At 36.3% G+C, this 15,734-nt stretch overlaps 2 protein-coding genes across 3 annotated transcripts in view; one reads left to right on the top strand and one right to left on the bottom strand.

Annotated features, from left to right (window-relative positions):
- CACNA1D (calcium voltage-gated channel subunit alpha1 D) overlaps positions 1–14,064 on the bottom strand; it is a gene marked incomplete at its 5' end in the record, with an annotated part of 447,563 nt that extends 433,499 nt beyond the window's left edge. Inside the window, one exon of the mRNA XM_082664922.1 lies at positions 13,932–14,064. Coding sequence (XP_082521048.1) covers positions 13,932–14,064 — 133 coding nt within the window. The remainder of the gene's footprint in view (positions 1–13,931) is intronic.
- Positions 1–15,734, top strand: part of DCP1A (decapping mRNA 1A) — a 61,134-nt gene that overhangs the window by 489 nt on the left and 44,911 nt on the right. For both annotated transcript variants that reach the window (XR_014297383.1, XM_082664927.1), the window contains exons 2-3: positions 2,581–2,621; positions 4,878–5,005. Coding sequence is in view for 1 of the 2 variants with exons in the window: in XM_082664927.1 (XP_082521053.1) it covers positions 2,581–2,621; positions 4,878–5,005 (169 nt within the window). In the remaining variant the exon portion in view is untranslated. The remainder of the gene's footprint in view (positions 1–2,580; positions 2,622–4,877; positions 5,006–15,734) is intronic.

Raw genomic sequence — 15,734 nt, 5'->3', positions numbered from 1 at the left:
AGATGCCTGAAAGATTGTGTTTGAAGCTTTGAGAGTTATTAGATAAAGTATATATACATAATCTATAAAATAAACACTCCTTCTCTCTCCCCAATAGACATAAATAAGGGCTCCCTTCTCAGAGGTCATTTGGATTTAGAGCTTGAAATCCAGTTAGTTTCAATTATTGGAAGAGAGGGGTTGGGGATAAGTCCTGCATTTATCGAACTACACTGTATTTCCAGAGTTTGGAAAAGATTTCAAGGCGCTTAGGAAAATGACTTCCATGTTAATTGGATTACCTTGAAACCTTTGGAAAAGAGACCCTGTGTCTGTTCAGCAGTGCTGCTGGTGATGTCACCTCTGAATGCACCCATCAGACTAAGTACTTTTTGTCTGTTTTGCACGGGAGAGGATCCGAAAAGTTGCATTCAGTTTGTCCACTGACTTGTTAGCCCGTTTGAAGCTTCGTCCGTTGTTTAAATAACATAATTAGGGAATTTCCTGGCGGTCCAGTGGTTAGGACTCCGCACTTCCGCTTCAGGGTGCCCGGGTTCGATCCCTTGTCGGGGAACTAAGATCCCACAAGCCGTGCAAGTGGCCAAACAAATAAAGGTAACAAAATTTCCCTTAAAAAAAAAATTGAACCTTCTTGATTAACTCATTCAGCTATATAGGCTTTACTTAGGAAATAATCCGTAAATATTTGTTGGATCGAATTAATGATTGACGTTAACGTTTCAGTAAGAATTGAAATCTTTATACTAACAAAACTGAAAGATTATTATCGTAGTATGTCCTTTACAACATAGTGCAGATACATAGGTTATAGTTAATTAGTAATTTTGTGAAAAATCATTTGGCATTTATAAACAGTTAATTCAGATAAAGAGAGTTTTCAAAGTCATCTTGCTTTACTTTATCTTCTTTCCTTCACCTCCTGTAAGAGAAGGAGGTATGGGAAGCTAAAGAGAACAAAATTATAGATTTTTTTTTTAAGTGTGGCTGTTTTAGACATTGCTTTAGTTTGAATCGTTCTTAATCATTTTTCTTGCTCTACGTATGAATTTTTGTAATATGGGTTGCAGACAAATGGTGAAGATTTGGGGCATGGACTTATTATTTGGGGCATGGACTTAGGCTTTTATTTCTAGTTTGTCACAGACTTCCAATATTTTGGAATTTTAATTGTTATTCACCTTTAAATATGAAATACAAGCTATAATAACCTGAACTGAAAAATAAGCTGCCATTATTCATTTGGGTCATGGTACATGGAGTATAACCAAAGTCTCTTCTCTCATTGTTATTTTACAGTGAGTTGTAACTTTGCACAGTGGTTTATTTGGGCGTTTTCTTTCATTGTGAAACCGTTGATTACCAATTTCTTGCACTAATAAAGTTTGAAAGGCAAGAAAAAGCCTCTGAATTTTTAGTAAGGAAAAGTTTCATTATGATGTTTAAGCTAGGGCAATACTCCTGGAAGAAATCAAGATGGTAAATATTTTTTAAAATTATTTTTTCATCCCAGCAAATTCAATTTTATATGGCTGACATTTAAGTTTGCTAAGTTTGTTGATTACCTTAAACCATTTAAGTCCTATCTGGGCTGTGAACTGTAGACTAACGTGTTTCTTTTGCTTTTTTAAAAACATTGTAACTGTGTGGTTTTGTTTGTTTGTTTGTTTTTGCGGTATGCAGGCCTCTCACTGTTGTGGCCTCTCCTGTTGCGGAGCACAGGCTCCGGACGCACAGGCTCAGCGGCCATGGCTTATGGGCCCAGCCGCTCCATGGCATGTGGGATCTTCCCGGATCGGGGCACGAACCCGTGTCCCCTGCATCGGCAGGCGGACTCCCAACCACTGCGCCACCAGGGAAGCCCCTGTAACTGTGTTTAAAACCTAAATACGCTCTTGTCACAGCAAGTGAAGGATGATGAGTTGTACTTTGTTAATCAAAACATTTACTTTAAGCTAAAAAAAAGTTTTTAATTATTTGTAAGACCTATAAGAATTACACTAAGACAGAGTATAGTTTCAATATTCATGATTCTTCAACACAGTTTTAAAAATAACAAACTAATTGTGTTTGAAAGTAACTCTTAACTAAATTTGCTACAAAATTTGCTACTCATAAAAATATACCAAAATTCCCCAATGATGAAACAAAGTGTCCTATAAGAAAATGTTTTTTTTTTTCCCCTAGTAACTTTGATAAACTTTAAAGGTGAAGAAATTGCTTTATACAGGACCTTGGCTTTAAAATTAAGAAATTTGGCTAAAACATTTTAGTTTTAAAAAGTGAAAGCTAATTCTAGAATTTTTCTCCTTTAAATTTTAAAAAAGGAAAGGGAAATTGCTGCAGATACAGGCGTGTTGCTAGATAGAACATTGCATATCAGTTAATACACATCAATAGAATAGAAAGGATACAAAAGAAACTGGTAATAGTAGTCTGTGGAGAAGACCTACTTGACCTGTTCAAAGTGATTAATTTTAAAATAAATAAGTTGATCTTAAACATGAAGTATCTCTTCTCCATTGGGACTACTTGGGGTTAGATTATGGGAAAAAAAACTAATCATCTCATTGTCTATTATAGGAGAAGACTGATATAGAAGGGACCTTATTTGTATATCGAAGGTAAGCTTTTTTAAAAAGTTTTTTTTTAATTTTTTTTTTTTTTAAATTTGATGGTGAATGGTGTCATATGGAGTGATTCAACCCTATTGTATATTTGTCTTTGGGACCTTGCTGCTTGACCCTTCAAGTATTCATCCATCCCTTGCTGTGAGATCCTTACCAAGTAATGTCCTTTCTTTGACACTTCCCATGATTCAAAATCAAACAGAACTAGAATTTATTTAGGAACCTAGCAAAATGGAAAACATTTTCTAGTAATGAATGAGTCTAAAGCAGTTGCCTTTCTCCCTCCCCCCATATTAAGAAAAATAGAATACATTGAGAAAAATAGTTGAGATAAAGAGAATAGATGGACTAGCTGTTGTGTGATTACTAAACAAAAAGTTATCTTCTAAGACTCTGGTTCTGTCCCCTTTCCATCTACCCGCAAAAGTTTTGGATTTTGTCAGTGTTTGTAGTAATATGTATTTTTAGTTTGAGAGTCCTTTAGAAAGCCTAGATTATTCATAATTGCACATTTTTTATTTTTAACTTTTCTGAGAATTATTGTCTTAAAACATGATTTTTAAAAAAATGATTGGTTTGTAAATGCAGCTTGTGTTTTGTTCGGCAACTTTCTTGGCCTAAAGGCAGCTGACAGGGTATGTTAGTCATTGGAGTTCCTTGTTTTCTTGGATCCCTCTTAGGTCTTGCTCTGACTGAGGTAGGTTCCTTCCTTTGGTTTCTAAAGCTTAGGGAACTCAGCAGGAGTTATTACTGATACCTGGTTCTTTCCCTGTGTGTGTGTATTGTGAGTTATCTTTTATGGATTGCCTTTCTCCATTTCTCCACTGATGGTTATTAACAAGAATTTGTCAAATATTCTTCTAAATTTTGCTGTACAACTTTGAGATCTTGTCTAAAAATACTGATCTTTTTCTTCCTTTAAATGTATATGCTTTGATGTTACTTTTTATTTTTTGACATTTTGTTTGCTGTTATTCATCTTTCTCCTTTAAAAAAAAAAACACTTTACCCTTCACCTACTTCATTAGTCTTCATTACCAATATAAATGTCTAGAAGCTCTTCAACTGTTGTTAGAATGTTGGTACTTGGAAAGTGCTTTGCTGGCCTTATTGTTACAGTAGAGTACAGATCCACCGGTTATAGAAGATGAAATTTAGTTTAGTGAGCGACTTGATTTGATGAAATTTATGGAGGCTTACACAGTATTGATTGTAATAAAAGGAGACCAGAGAAACTCTATTTGGGAAATGTGAGAACATTTTATATACTTTGGATAAATATATACCAGGATGTCAGAATGTCGATTTGGAGAGACCTTAGTATAAAAGAAGCCTGGATTTGGAATCAGAAAACCTAAAGGATTCAGTGAAACAAGTGTATACAGAGAAACAAGTGAGAAACCGTAAAGTGTTGTATACAAGTGAGAAATATCTAAAGGATCATATGCTGAATCATCCTGATATGAGAACCAAGCGTGTTTCTTATTGTAGGATTCGAAGCATTTTCTTTGTAACTCAGGTTTTTCCATAGGTCTCACATTTGATGTAAGAAAAATCATTGTAATGGTGGGCAATAATTATAACCAATCCTGCAACATATTTAAAATAAATTATATTTTTATTGAGCATATGTTTATTAAACATATACTATATGTCTGTCTTGGGACATATCTAAAAAAATGACAACCCTATTTTCATGGAATTTACAGTTTAGTGGAGAAGGACAATAAATACAAAAAATAATAAGTGGTATGGAAAAAGAGAGAGGAGGATTAGAGGTATTGAGTTTGGGAGCATTAAAAAGGGTAGTTCTCTAGTAGGCCTCAGTGAGAACAGGACAGTTTACCAAAGGCTTGTGGGAAATGGGATAACTCTAGATTCTAGGCCAGTGGCCCAGGCAGAGGTCTTTAGGTGGAAACATACCTGTAGGAAGAATGGCAAGGAGCCCAGTGTGGCTGGAGCAGGAGGAACAGGGAAGAGGCATAGAAGATGAAGTCAAGGGGGTGCACATCACCTGAGGCCTTGGTGGCCTTAGACAGGACCTTGGTCTTTACTCTGATAGACCGAGAAAGCTTCTGAGAGGAGGAGGGGTATGATCTGACTTAGATTTTTTTGTTTACAATTTTAAGTGCCAATAATACTATATAATGCAATATTGTATTCATTCTTTAAAATGGAAATAAAGAGGTAGATAACATTTCTGCAAATGAACAATGACAACAGATTTTTTTTTCTTCTATTAAATCTAAGGTCAGCTTCACCTTACCATGGTTTTACCATTGTGAATCGACTGAATATGCACAATCTAGTTGAACCAGTGAATAAAGACTTGGAATTTCAGCTCCATGAACCATTTCTACTATATAGAAATGCAAGCTGTGAGTATCTATCTGTTAATTACAGTGCATATGTTTGCAGTTAAAATTGAGTGACTTCAGTTTCTGTCAGCACATTATTCTTGGAAATTAAAGGTACAATAAAAAATATGGTCTATACTCTTGTGGTTATAAATGAGTCTCTTAGTAAGATCAGAGCTTTTAAATTGGGCTTCTAAAATTGAAACACTCTTTTGTATACAGTAACTTATTACATTATTTTAGTTAACTATACTATTCCATATAATAGCATTACATTATATTCCTATTGTTTGTTCTCTGAAAATAAGTTTCACCCTTTGTTTTTGTTGTAACATGTATTATTGGCTGCCCATGCCCCTGAGCAACAGAACTTAGTTTAAGAGACACAGGACAGATACTGATATTTCTGTCCACAAAGAAAGTACTATCTTTGCCCTGATTGTGGTATTTTTCGATCTGTTTATTTAGTTGAGTATCTGTTGGGTAAAGGTGCAGGGCCAAGAGCTATTGTACTTTAATGTTAATAATATAATAACCTATGGGGTAGGCAGGCAGTTAAGTCAGCTGAGACTCTGAGGTGAGTGGCGGCTATTCAGTTGAAGAGTGAGGATTGTAACCCTTCTTTCTGCTTCCTAGTCCAGGGTCCTTTCAGGCATTTTATAGACTCTAAAAATGGTTGGGTGTGGTCAGCAAAGCTAGAGTGGCCCTTTCAAGAAGGAAAGCACTAAAAAGTATACCTGGTTCCTGTACTTCAGCATGGGTATTGAAAGTATGAGTGTTTGAGGAAAGAAGATGGGCGATTTGTTTGGCATTGATGGTAGAGATATCAAAACTGGTTACGGTGGTAAGGTGATTGTGCTGTAACCATAATCTAAGGAGATTGCTGGAGATAAATTTGCTCCTTAAGTAAAAGTTTGAATTTCACTTGACTGGGAGGTAACTGGTATTGGGGGAATGTCTTCAGTATAAAATGTAAAAAACTACTAGAAATTATGCATCTTTTCATTCCCTGAATGAGAAATGACAAGGTCTGTGTTGAAGCTAGAAACCCCAAATTCTTCTCTGTAGCTCACTTTTAAGTGAAATAAAATCTGTCTCTTGACTTTTCAGTAAACTATTTGTCCAGATAATTACCTCTCTTAGATGGTTTGAATGGATTTATTTAAACTAATGTTACAGTAGAATTACTTCAAATAGCTGTTTTCTTTATGCTGACCATTCTGTTAAAGGGGAAATTCTGCAAAGTAACACAGATCCAATTTTTTTTTAAGGAAAATTGGTTTAATTCTGTTTTTTATTACCTGAAAGTTTAATCTAGCTATTGCCTCTAAGAAAAGTTTGATTGGTAAAGTAGTCAGCAGGGGAAATTATCAGAGGCCCATGGACTTGATTACCATTTAGCATAAGCCTGAAGTGAATCTCATTATATTTCTTTAACAAGTAAAGTTTCCTGTGAAGTTGAAAGTGCAAGATAACACAAATATAAGTGAACCATGATTAACCAAAATTTTTTTAAATTAATTTTTATTGGAGTATAGTTGATTTACAGTGTTGTGTTGATAAAACAAAATTTAATCGGAGCCTAAAATATCTGGAAATATTTCTATAGTCCATGTGTGGAAGAAATGAAAGCAAATTGTAAAAAAAACAAGCTAATGTTAGGTTTTATTTTGTGAAAATCTAGTAAATTTCTCATGTGTTACTTGGGATCAATACTATAGCTTTAACCGCACTATAGTGTCATAGATTGATTTGCTGTAATGATGAGACCTTAAATTGTCAGGAGTGTTTTTTATATTAATTAGAATATTCTTGAGGGAAAAAGTGCACTACTGCTTTTTATTTTAGAAAGATTTTCAACAAGAGGTTGAAACAAAGGTTTCCTTAGTTAAACAGAAGACTCACTTAACCAGGTCATTCCCTTCCTCGGTTAGTTGAGGCACTGAATCATCTCAAGGGCCTTACAGTTTCTGATATTGCTAATTAGAAATTCAAGAGCACATCAGTTTGCTTTCAGACCAGAGAAAAGCCTGAAAAGGTCAAGCACAATACTGTGGATATATTAGAAACAGTCCAGAGCAGGAGCTTGGGGAAAGTATTTAAAGGAATAGCTGTATCAGGGAGAAGTGACAAAGGCAGCATAAAGTGATTCTGGGAGTGTTAAGGCCTCTCTTGAGTATATGTTTTGTCTACCTAGTCTTAAAAGTAAAAAGTAGTCTTGTCAGGTCAGCAGGCTATTGAGTTGTTTAGGGATTGTTCTTTAAATAAAAAGTTAATTAGTGTCTGATTGTGTATACAGGTAATTGTACATGATTCTGTAGCTGCTCTTCTGTTGTTTTCTTTTGGAAAATACCACCAAGACACCTGACCCATTTTACTCAAGTTACACCCTCAGATCTAGTTCCACTTAAATCAGTTTTTAGAGTTGAGAGAACATTGAGCTATAACTTTTTCCAGTTCTAAATTGTTTGTTTTGCTTTATTTATTTATTTTTTTGAGTGGTTTTTCTTGTTTGTTTGTTTTGGCCATTCTTTGCGGCTTGTGGGATCTTAGTTCCCCGACCAGGGATTGAATCCCGGCCCACAGCAGTGAAAGCGCGGAGTCCTAACCACTGGACCACCAGGGAATTCCCTAGGTTTTCTTTATACACTCCCCACACACCCTAGCCCCACCACCCCAAGAGAAAGGTAAAATCTTACAGAGGAAATGCTTATGCCTTCCAGAAGCTTAGCTTTGGTGATTCTCTTGAACCTTTTGGAAGCAGTGTATTTTTGTATACTGTGCAAGGACTTTGGGCAGCCACAAGACCCCAGTGAGGGTTGTGGAGACTGCAGATTCTGTAGTTATTAAGCAAAAATGATGTTCCCAGCACCTTATTTCTGATTCCCAACTTACAGATGAGGAAACAAGAGTCCCAGAGAAGTTAAGAAATTTGCTCGAGTCACAAAGGTTATAAGTGACAGGCAGAAGTCAAACCTAGGTCTGTTGAGCTTCAAACCCTATGTTCTTTCTACTCTGCTACAACAATAACATTACTTCATCAATCCACATTCTAGAGCAGTGCTATCCAACAGAACTCTATGATGATGGAAAGATTCTATATGGGTACTGTCTCATATAGCAATCGCCAGCCAGCCACATGTGACTGTTGAGCACTTGAAGTGTGGCTGGTGTGACCAAGAAAAAAATTATTTTTAAGTTTATTTAATTTAATCAATCTGCCTTTGAATAGCCATACGAGACCAGTGGCTACCATATTGGACAACAGAGGTCTAAAGCATGGATCCATGCAGAAACACACCCTTTTGTTATGCCATACCTGAACTGAACAAGCACTTGGGAAGCTTTAGATTAGATTTTTATGCCTCTCATTTAGTAATTCCTTTTTAAAATTTACAAATGATTTCTAGATACAAAGGCTGCAGAAGATATCCCTGAGGGTGGCTTTGCCATGGTAACACTCTTCTGCGTGGAATTTAGTTTGCAGACAAGAATTCTATTCTAGGCTTTGCCATTTTACCAACTGTAACCTTGGATAAATCACTTAAACCACTGATCTGACCTGCTTATCTTAAGAGAGCACCATATATGTAAAGGTTTTTTGTCAGGCACTTACAAATATAAAATATTATAGACTTTGTCTCCATCTTGGACTTAAGCCACATGATCTTATTAGTGAAAGAATCATAAAGACTTTAATATTATACGGGCTGTCTTATAACCTAGGCCCATAGTGTGCTTCTTTCCATCCCTTCTGATTAGCACCATGACAAGCTGGGAACTCTGTTTACCTTTACAAGTATTACATTCAAATGTTGTAAGGGCAATTACTAGACAGCCTGAGGTATGATAAGTTGAATATATATAAATATATGTTAAAGATGAGAAATCTTGGAGGCTACAAATTTTTTAAAACTCTGATCAGTGGGTCATGGTGTGCTGGAACACACAGCCCCCTCCTGGCTAAAATTTTGTAGGATAATGTAATGCTGTTTTAATCTGTGGACACATCTCCCTTAAAAACACTTACGATAGTTTTCATTTTATCTGTGATTAGTTGAAAAATCATAATTCTTTTGCTGTGTAAACATATGCATTACTACCAATCTGCTGATCTTCTGTTTTCATTTGTGAACAGAATCCATTTTGCTAACTGGATTATAAAACCATTCTTGCGAACTCTGAATTTCGAGGAGTTATGGCATAGGCACATCAAAGAAAAACTCCTGTCCAGCAATATGATGTCAGAAAATCTTCCTCCTATAAACACTTAGAAATGCTGTATAAAATATTAAATGCATAGTATAGCCTGAAAGGGAATGGGGGCATTTTAATGGGTCAGCATCAAAGTGAAAACTGAAAGCCAAAGTGGGAAGCTTGTGTGCTGACACCAGCTGCCAGCTGGTTAAAGGGTTCTTGGGGATAGGGAACGTTCCTTAACATAAGGACCCCATTATAATTACATGGGATCAGGAGACAAGACCTTGACCCCTCACGAGGTGGCTCATTGGAGCTGAGACGTACATACCAACGTTCACCCAGGTGCCCTAATGAGTTATATATTAATAAATTAGAAGGATATCAGAGATATCCCCACGAACCTAGGGAGATGACAGGCAAGCTAATCTACCTCAGTCTAGGCTATGAGTTAGAGGGAAAATGTCTCCCCTGAAAATTGTAACCATGAGCTCTCTCATGCAGATTTGAGATTCAAGTTATATCATTCATTTGGTATAATTTCTTACCCAGGCCAAAAAATTAACATAAAATTGATCGTCAACTGTTGAGTACTCTAGAACATCTGGCAAAAGCAAATACAAAACTTTTCTGGAGAGAAATATTCTTAATCCAGATTGCCCAGGCATCTTATTGACAAGCCTCGTGGTCCAAAATTACTATATATACAAAGAAATAATTCAGTCAGTAAAAGTTACGATAAAACAAACAGCCAACCCTTCGCAGAAACTTTGGGTAATGAAATGATCAGATAGAGACTTTAATGGATATGAATATCCGATGTAGATTATAAAATAAAATGATAGGTAGATTTGAAAAATAACCAAGTAAAACTTCTAGAAATTAAAATTTTAGTTACTGAAATAAACTCTCTACCTGGACTCAACAGTGAATTTATAACAACTGAAAAGAGAATTGGGGAACTGGAAGAGACATCTGAGAAAATTATCCAGGATGCATTCCAGAAAGGGAAAAAATGGAAAATTTGAAAGAGAGGATAGGATAGGAAAGTCTTAGAAAGTTTAACATATGACAGAGAAGAATTTCAGAATGATAAAATATATAGAGAGGTAATATTTGAAGAGATTATGACTGAGAATTTTCCAGAATCCATGAAAGACAGAAGTCTCAGATTTAGGCAGTAAAATAAGGCCCCAAGCAAAGTAAATAGAAATAAATACACACCTGGACAGATGGTAAAACATCAAAGGCAAAGACAGAAGCAACCAAGCTTGAGATTGATTATTTACAAAGAGCACCAGTTTGACAGCATATTTAATTGCAGCTACTGAATTTGAAAGACAGGGGAATAATATATGCAGAGTACTGAGGAAAAAACAAACAATTCAGTAATTCAAGAGAGCAAATAAAGACATTTTTCAACAAAAACAGAACTGTTGTCTCCGCAGACCCTTGTTGTATACACTTCCAAAGCAATACTGTCCAGCATGGTAGCCACTAGTCACATGTGGCTATTGAACACTTGAAATGTGCCTAGTACAACTGAGTTTTTAATTATAAATTACTTCTTAATTTAGTTTAATTAATTTAATTTTACCAGTGCAGTTCTAAAGGCTATAGTTCAGAAATAAGGAAATTGAACACAGAAGTAATGAGATTTAAGCAACAACCATAATGAGCAAAGAAAACAAGGTACATCAAAATAAGCATTAACTGTATAAAACAATAAAATGACTAGTTTGAGTAGAGGTATTAAAAAGGTGAAGCAGGGCTTCCCTGGTGGCGCAATGGTTGAGAGTCCGCCTGCCGATGCAGGGGACACGAGTTCATGCCCCGGTCCGGGAAGATCCCACATGCCGCGGAGCGGCTAGGCCCGTGAGCCATGGCCGCTGAACCTGCGTGTCCAGAGCCTGTTCTCCGCTACGGGAGAGGCCACAGCAGTGAGAGGCCCGCATACCGCAAAAAAAAAAAAAAACCAACCAAAAAAAAAAGTGAAGCAAAAATACTAGACAGCAATAATATAAGATAAAAGCTTTCCAAACATAAAGCATCCCAAGACTGAGAAGAGGGTAAATAAACTGATGAACAACAGACTTTTAAGTCAAGTGATTACCCAAAAGATTCAGGGTAATCACTGTAGAACAAAAAATAGGATGTCTTGATTTTAAGCCAGTATAAGATAGGAAAAACATAAATAGAAACCATGGGAAATAGCCCAGTTATAATAAAATGGCAGAAATAAATAAATCAGTATTTAGAACAAATGTTAAGTGAACTGTACTTGCCAGTTAAAAGAGATTCTGAGATTGGATAAAGATACAGAATTTGCCTAAAATGCTGTTTTCAAAAAACTTAAAACTCAAAAACCAGGATAGATTGAAAGTAAAGGGATAGAATGATACATGTTAGGTAACTATTAACCAAACAAGGCTGATGTAACTATGTAAATCACACATGATAGATTCTAATGTAAGAAACATCATCAGGGATAAAAGTTACCACATAATGACAAAAGGAGTAAATAACCTGCAAGATAAAACAATTCCAGACTGGTATTACCTTGTATTAATATTTGTCAGAATTACATATCAAATGTTTAAAATCCATAATTATAATGGGAGAGTTAAACAGGCCACCTCAGTAATTGACAGATAAGGCAGATAATTTAATAAGGTTATGGGATATTTAAACAACACAGTTAGGCTTGATCTAATGGACATATAAAGAACCCTGCTTCTAGCAGTTCAAGAATTTGCATTTTTTTCAAGTCTGTATAGAATTTTATAAAAAATACCATATGTAGGCTACCCAGCCACAAAAGTTATAGAGGAAAAAAGAAATCTTTAAGTTGAAGGAAAATATAGATGAGTAGAAATTAATTGCAGAAAGTAGGAATTGCAATAGGACAGTAGAGCAAATCAACAAAACAAAAAACTCTCCCCTATAACTTGATGATCCAACGACAACAACAAAAAAAGAGTAAGGAGAGGCATAATAGGCAATACTAGTAATAATATATACTGTATATGTAGAGCAACTAAATATAGAGAATAAAATAAGAAACCACTGCAAAGAACTTTTTAAAAATAAGAAACCGCTATGAAGAACTTTCTGCCTGTAAGTTTAAAACTTGGATTATATGGACAATTTCCTGGAAAAAACACAGTGTAACAAAACTTAGGAATAAATGGACTCAGTAAAATAACTGGGTCAGTAGTTTAAAATCTCTTCCATCACATCTTAAAAAATGCTGAGAAGAATGTTCTGTCAGGTTCAGTAAATGGTACTAGAGTAGTTCTCCACATAGCAACCGGCCTCTGAAAAAGCATCCATACGATCTATACACTCCTGATCTTATCACAGGACATTTATCTCCACAGTGAGGAAATTGTGCTTCTATTATCCACTCTTCCTTCAAGCATTTGGTGAGCACCTGCTACAAGAAACATACCTCACTAAGTATGTTTCTCTTAGAAGGTTCTTTTCCCCAAGATCAATGTCAGGGGTGCTTTGATTTCCACTTCTGTGGGTATCTCTCAGGGTGAACGTGGCAACCTGGAATCTGTTATTTGTGTGTGTGTGTGTGTGTGTGTGTGTGTGTGTGTGTGTGTGTGTGACTTAATTATGACATGCCCCAAGGCCATTTTGTAAGGTAGGTTCTGAGCAGTTTTTTTAAATCCAAAATTTGGCATGTGAATCAGCAAAAAAGTGAAAGCAAGCGAAACTGGTTTTTCTTTGTTACAGCTAGACAGTTCACAGTATAACCTTGTTAATTGAAAATATTAAGATAAAGGTTTGTGGTACCACTAAGCTCTGTAAAATCGATTCTAGCATTTAATGATTTTCTTTTGCAAAAACTATTTATTTTGTCCTTTACTTTGTTTTTAAACAAACAAGGTGATTATTTAATTCAGATGCACATCTTAATTCATTAATGTTTATTAAATATCTTTTGCTAAGCATTTTACCACACGGTATATCATTTTGATTAACAGTATTGTGTACTTTTAAAGAATTTTATGTATGTTTCTAGTTCTGAGATTCTGTTTTATTTTCTTAGAAAATTATAAGCAGAAGTCTTTAAATTGTGTTAGAACTTTTAATGTCAGACCTCTGCCTTTCTGGTAAAGGTCAAGATTCTTAAAGAAATATGGTACTATATTAATCCCAATGCTGCGCATATTTATTCCTGAAAGAACCCTGTTAATTAGTGGTAAAAATTAATGATTTAAGATCTGTGATTTGAGACTTACCAGTTGCCAATTTGAATGATTAAGCTCGTTACAGTGAAAATGTGATCCACCAGAGGGATTGTGAGGGTATTTACGTGTTGTTTTTCCTGGCCATTTTTAACAGCAATACTGATTCATGAATTAGAAGTATACAGTCTAGATTTTCTCTTCTCACACCTAACTTTATTCTGTCCTTAGACAAGTTGGTGGTGGTGGTTTTAGCCAGAAGAGAAGCAATTATCTTACTTTGTGTGCATGTTAGACTTGACATCTTTTTACTGAACTATAATCATTTTAACAAGGACAACTCCGTGTTTCCTCCACCCAACACCTTAAGGCATGGATCTCCCACTGAATGCCACTTTTCATTTTAAAATGTTTTCTATAATCCAGAAGTACTTTTGAAAAAAATCAACAAAGCTTCACTCTGTAACCAGCTTAACAACAACAACAGATCACCATAACAAAACAATTGAATATAAAAATATTATCGCTATTTAATATTTTTAAGAACTTACCTCCAAAAACCTGTGCGAAGTACCCCTTCGTTTCCGTTTCACTTGTAACTTTTCCTTTATATCGGGCATCAGTCTCTTGATATAGAGCATTTTTAATTAAAATTAGATCACTAGAAAAAGCAGGGAGATTCATTTCCATAGCGTTGAAAATGTAGCTGCCAAATGGAAAGTTTTAGTAGGAGAAATACTGTAGTGTGTGTTTGTGTGTGTTTCTTGGTCTCTGCTTGTCCTTTCTCAGTTCAAGGGCAAGACTCGGAACAGTAGAGGTGCTAGGTGGCTGCTGGCATTTGGCGCAAATCTTCAGACTTAAAGCACAGTGCAGGAAATTTCCTTGCAAGAGAAGTTTACAATTTGTCAACTCAGAAAATGTGAGTTCTACGTCGAGACTGAAAGAGGAATTTATAAACAGTTTTTAAAGTTACACAGTTCATTCTTTGTGATCTTTGAATCCAGCACACTGCTTCTTACTTAGCCTGAAGAAAGGCAGGCAGTCTTCCCCCATCAGCAGCAGCTGCTGTGGTTGGTATGATTCTGCAATCAGTGAAAGAAGAAGGATCTGTGGCGCTGCATTAGTCTGGCCTTCTGAACCAAGATAAAGAGCCTTGCTGTTGCCACCTTTGTAGATTGAAGAGGTAAAAACACCATGAAAACAGTGACTTAGACTCTAAGGCTGATCTGGTGACACTGTTAGGTCAGACATATCAAAAATCTTTAATGCTTCCTGTCATAGGCCACCACTTAGTATTCTAGTAGAGCTCCATCAGGTACCTTCTTGTTAACTTCGTGAGCCTGTGAATGTGTCAGAATTTCCAAAGCAGATTCTTTTCATTATGCCTAATTAATTACTGGCTTTCCCACCCCCACCCCGCCCTGCCCAAAGTAGTGTTGTCAGGGGAAAAGCAATTTTTTTTTAATTATAGTGTTATCTTAATTGTAAAGATTTAAAAAGTTAACCATGTATGCTCCACTTATTTCTTTTAGGTAATTAATGTTTTCTCTTTCAAGAACTCAAAAAGGAAAGCAACATTTACTTATAGCTAAGTGGCAGAAACTTCTTACTATGTGTTGTATAGGTTTTCACCTTGTGTTAATATAGGGAAGCACACTGTGGAGGTGAAAAATTGAAACAGAGTAACCACTTGTTCAGGAAGATTTGAAGCCACTCTGGAGTGGGCAGAATAAACCTCAAGACAACCCTCTGACATTCAGTCCCCTGGAGGGTCCAGGCAGATCTGAGCTACTTGCAAAGTCACTGCTTCTAGGCATGCTCAACTTTTTCTTTTTGTTAGAGGAAGGCATAGGATAAGCATTTACTACCAACATTTTAAAAATTAGGGCATTTGGGCTTCCCTGGTGGTGCAGCAGTTAAGAATCCACCTGCCAATGTAGGGGACACGGGTTCGAGCCCTGGTCCGGGAAGATCCCACATGCCGCAGAGCAACTAAGCCCGTGCACCACAACTACTGAGCCTGCGCTCTAGAGCCCACGAACCACAACTACTGAGCCCACGAGCCACAACTACTGAAGCCCGTGTGCCTAGAGCCTGGGCTCTGCAACAAGAGAAGCCACTGCAATGAGAAGCCTGCGCACCGCAACGAAGAGTAGCCCCTGCTCGCTGCAGCTAGAGAAAGCCTGCGTTCAGCAACAGAGACTCAACGCAGCCAAAAATAAATAAATAAATAAAATTTAAAAAAAAATTGGGGTATTTTACACACACACATCTGGAGTTCTACCTTTTCTTGTTATGATAAAATGGCATGTATGGCCACACAGCACCTGCATTCCTGCAAGCACTAACAGTCA

Source organism: Grampus griseus, assembly GCF_964374135.1.
Source record: "Grampus griseus genome assembly, chromosome: 10".
NCBI lineage: Eukaryota > Metazoa > Chordata > Mammalia > Artiodactyla > Delphinidae > Grampus > Grampus griseus.
This window is presented reverse-complemented; position numbering and strand designations above follow the sequence as displayed.